Source organism: Oratosquilla oratoria, chromosome 5 (genome assembly GCF_046742065.1).
Source record: "Oratosquilla oratoria isolate Oo_2021 chromosome 5, ASM4674206v1, whole genome shotgun sequence".
NCBI lineage: Eukaryota > Metazoa > Arthropoda > Malacostraca > Stomatopoda > Squillidae > Oratosquilla > Oratosquilla oratoria.
This window is the reverse complement of record NC_134781.1, coordinates 36,465,014-36,469,795: the sequence shown is the minus strand read 5'-3', so window position 1 is coordinate 36,469,795 and position 4,782 is coordinate 36,465,014. Positions and strand designations below refer to the sequence as shown.

Here is a 4,782-nt window from a genome sequence, read left to right as displayed (position 1 = left end):
ATTCTTCCCTCAACTCACCTTCTGTCGATACACATTACTTCTGTTTTTGTAACATTCATCTGCATCCTGTATTTTTTCAGCACATCATTCCATTTATCCATTTCAGTTTGTAGATCTTCCCAACTGTTTGCAACTACAAGGTCATATTAAAACAACAGGGCAGGACTCGCAGTAATGGTTATAAACTGAACAAATTTAGATTTAAAAAGGAAATAGACAAGAATTGGTTTACTAATACGGTGGTTGACGAATGGAATAAACTTAGTAACCATGTAGTAAGCGCTGAAACTATCACTTGTTTTAAGAAATGATTAGACAACTTTATGGATGGGGATGACAGGTGGTGATGGATACGGAGCTGGCTAGTGTAGGCCTTATGGTCTCTTGCAGTCTCCTTCATTCTTATGTTCTTATGTTCTTATATCGTCAGCATAAGCAGTACCTGTGAGTTAATATTTCTCTCTCCTTCAGTATCCTTGATTATCCTATCCATGTACCTTATAAATAATAATAGAGATAGCACTCTACCTTGTCTTACTCCATACTTGACTCTAAACCACTTACTGTCTCTTTTCTCAGTCTTTACTCTACTTTCACTATTTTCATATAAACTCTTGATAGCTTTTATTAGACTCACTGGTACCTCGTATTCATCGTGTTCAATAGCTTGCCATAACTGATCTCTTGGTACATACATATACCAAAGGCTTTTCCCCCCAAATCTCTTGGTACTCTATAGAAAGTCTTTTGAAGCTCAATAAACCGAAGGCATTTGTGTCAGTCCCACTCCCAACATTTTTCCATTAATATTTTTAGAATGAAGATATTGTCGATTGTTCCTAGTCTTGGTCTAAAACCACTGATATTCTTTTATGTTCAACTATGCTTCTTATTGATTTTTCCAAAATTCTTTCGCATATGTTAACTGTGATAGTAGAGAGATGCCTCTATAATTTCCATAATCAGTTTTGTCACCTTTTTTTGTGTATTGGACATATCACTGTTTTTGTCCAATCATCTGGGACATGTTTTTTTCTCTGCTATATTCATCACTTCTAACATCCACTTTAGTCTGGTGTTTCCCATTTTCTTTATAATTTCTGTTGAACTTTCATCTTCTCCTGGTGCTTTCCCATTTTTCATCCTTTCCACAGCTACTCTCAGTTCTGCTTCTGTTATTTTCCATTCATTTCTTCCTATGTCCTCCACTTTCACGCATATTTTCTGAATTGTACTCTCTTTCATCATTATCTTGTTCTGTGAAGTTCAACAAATCCTCAAAATACTCTGTCCCTCTTTGACTAATTTCTTGTGGTTCTATTAATAGATTTGAGAGTTAAATAAATCTTATAAATGAACAGCTAGACGCCACAGGTAGTTTAGAGGTTCTGAAAGACAATACTAAGGTAGACAGTGTATTACAGACACTTGAAATGTTTACTTTGGAAGGATGGCCTGATTGTAAAAGAGACATTCCTGTAGAAATTCATGCCTTTTGGAATTACAGAGATGAAATAAACTATGTATATGGAATGTTACATAAAATGAATAGAATTATAGTTCCTAAAAATCTAAGGAGTAAAGTATTTAGACAAATCCATAGGTCTCATGAAGGTATAGAAAAGTCACTAAGGATAGTAGAGATCTTGTATACTGGCCAGGAATGGGGGCTGAGCTGAGAGGCCTCATTAGTTCTTGTGACACCTGTAATACATTTAGTAACCAACAAAAGAAGGAACCATTGATGCCTTATGAAGTCCCAAAGCTCCCTTGGCAGAAACTAGGAGCTGATTATTTTGAGTTGGAAGACAGAAATTATCTTTTGCTCGTTGATAACTACAGTAAATATATTGAGTTTGACCTTCTAGAAAATACTTATTCCAGAACTGTAGTGAAATTACTATGGGGTCGAAAGACAGTCTTTAAAATTAAATGGTTAGCATGAAATGATCCTGTTATCTTCCCATACTAAAAGAGTGAGAATAATCAACCAACCAGTATCTAAACTTAAAGAAAAAACCATGTTAGTTCACTCTGAGTCGAAAATCCTCCCCATTCTGTGCATGTAGGGAGAATCTCCCATACACGCAACCACATCGTGAATGAACATCAAGATGACGAGCTTGTGTAATATTATTGGCTTGAATATTACTTATAGTAATATAATGATATATCACTCAAAGATATTGGTAAATTATATTTATTTTAAAACACTTATGTATATGTGAAAGTGTCTGTATCATTATTGGAACGTTGTAGCCTTGATGAATGTTGCGATTTAGCCCTTTTATAACGGATCAAAATAAGAAAAAAGTAAAAAACGAATAGAATAAGTAAAATCCAAGGATACTAACAAAGTTATAATTGTTTACTACACATGATGGGCATATGCTTGCACAGACAGATATTTATTTTATAAAATATTCAGTAAAATAGTTATAATTGGAATCTCTGAGACTCCGAAATGCGCTGTGATTTGGTGATACAAATTTTCTCGCTACTTAACTCAATTTTTTTTTTTTTCAATTTCTCACTGAAAAATCATTCTAGGTTTTATTCTGGCAAATGTCATTTTTTTTTCTCTCTCCTTGCCTTTGTCCTTAAAATGATGATAATGCATGACTTTGGGTAATGAATCTATAATCGAGTGAAAAGTAAGTTCCCCGTCAAAATGTAAACAAATGGAGCTTTCTTTCCCAGATGATGCCAGCAAGGCTGCACACTGTTTGACATGTTGCAACCAACCCCCTCCCCACCCCACTCTCTTGCTGAAGAGACGGGAGCCTGTAATTCATTACATTCTCAACTTGCATAGCACTGTCGGTTGTTCCATGGAAATTATTATGGCTGCTGATGATGAAGGAGGCTTAAAAGCATCTCATGATAGCAAAGAAAGGAGAAGCACATACAATTGGTGAGGAAATCATAATTCCAGCAATTAAAGAATTTATTGAAACTGTTATGAAGAAAGATTCTCAATCTGTTCTTCAGAAACTGCCATTAAGTAACAATACTGTACAAAGATGAATTTATAAAATGGCAAATGATGTACAAAAAATCTTGACATCTGAACTTCAATGCAGGAAGTTTTCTTTGCAACTTGATGAATCAACTTTTGGCAGCAAAAATCTTCTCGTGGCATATGTGAGGTATTACAGTCAAAGTCGAAAGTGCATCATTGATGAATTTTTATTTGCCAAGTATCTTGCAACTGATTCAAAAGGTGAGACAATTTTTAAGTGTTTTGAGGAGTATTTAAAGAAGCATGACATATCTCTTATCAATGTTGCTGCAGTGGCTACTGGTGGAGCACCAGCAATGGTTGGCCACTATAGAGGATTTGCAGCTTTACTCAAGGAAAAGGTGACTGATGTACATACTCTTCATTGTGTATTGCATAGGCAACACCTTGTAGCCAAGAAACTCATGAGTGAACTTAATGATGCTTTAAAATTGTGCATCAAATCAATCAACAAAATAAAGGCGCATCCACTCAACTCACGATTGTTTGCATCGCTATGTGAAGAGAATGATGAATTTTTTTTGCCAATTACTCATGCACACTGAAGTAAGGTGGCTCTCTTGGGGCCAAAGCTTACAAAGACTCGTAGAGTTGTACAGTTCAGCTGTACAGTTTCTGGCAGATGTAGACCCATTTTTATGTGAAGAGTTAAAGTGTAAGTTTGCTAGGTATGGAATACCTCAGTCTGTACATAGTGACAATGGCCCACTGTTTGCAGCTGTTGAATTCAAGGAATTTTGTAGATCTTGTGGAATACACCACACATCCTCATATCCAAAAAATAATGGCTTAGCAGAAAAAATGTACAATAAAGAGATTGATGAAAAAATCAATCAAAGAGGAAAAGGATCCCTATTTGAGTGTACTGGATTAAAGAAATGCACCTATTGTAGGTGCAACAAGGCCATGTCAGTTACTTTTTTTGCAGGAGAACTAGGACTACACTCCCTACATCTGAAGTCTTGTTACAACCTCAGACACAAGACCCATTCACTATCAGATCTTTACTCCAGGAATCACAAGATAGGCAGAAATTCTGTTATGACAAACATGCTAAAGTATTACCAGATTTAGAAGGAAATGTGGTAAGAATTAATAATGGTTTAGGTAAGGAATTAAAAAAAAGTGTTGTGGTTGCTCCTAGGCAGCAACTACGTAAGATAGCAGAAATGCCAATTCTCCCAAAACATACTAATAATCTTGATGAAATAACTGGAGTCGGTCCCGAAAGAAAAAATACCATCTCTCACGAGAATAGTAGTAGATTAGCAGTAGCAAAATATATGACAAGTGCAGTAGACATATATGAAGAAGGTACATCTAAGAGGGTTAGTAATGGCTTCAGTGAGATTAGAACATCTAAAGGCAGACTGGTGAAACCTACAAAGCTAGATTTATAATTGATGTAATATTGCAACTCCTTTTCAAATATTCATAAAATTTCTTGATCTATCTGTTCGATAATTAGATGTGATTCTGGGAGTGTTTTACTGTCCTTTTCAATATAATATTCCATAAGATTCTTGAGGGGAAAGATGTAATATTATGAAAATTACATTACTCTGATTTAATGGCTGCATGTTGTTGTGGCAAAGTAGCATGCAGTTGATACTTTAGGGTCTATATGGGGTGCCCCTACAGACCACAGCCACACGTCATTTTGTCTGTGATAGAGGCGGACTCTGCTCACAGAGAAATGACGACACTTTTATTATACTGCCACTGTCCCTCTGTTATGCTGTCCCCCAACCCCTTGTTGC

General features: G+C 35.8%; 1 protein-coding gene across 1 annotated transcript; it reads left to right on the top strand.

Annotated features, from left to right (window-relative positions):
• Positions 1-2,404: 2,404 nt before the first annotated feature.
• LOC143025234 (protein FAM200C-like) lies at positions 2,405-3,868 on the top strand. Its single transcript, XM_076184693.1, has one exon. It carries the CDS (start codon positions 3,037-3,039, stop codon positions 3,565-3,567), a length of 531 nt encoding a protein of 176 aa, XP_076040808.1. The 5' UTR covers positions 2,405-3,036; the 3' UTR covers positions 3,568-3,868.
• Positions 3,869-4,782: the final 914 nt, after the last annotated feature.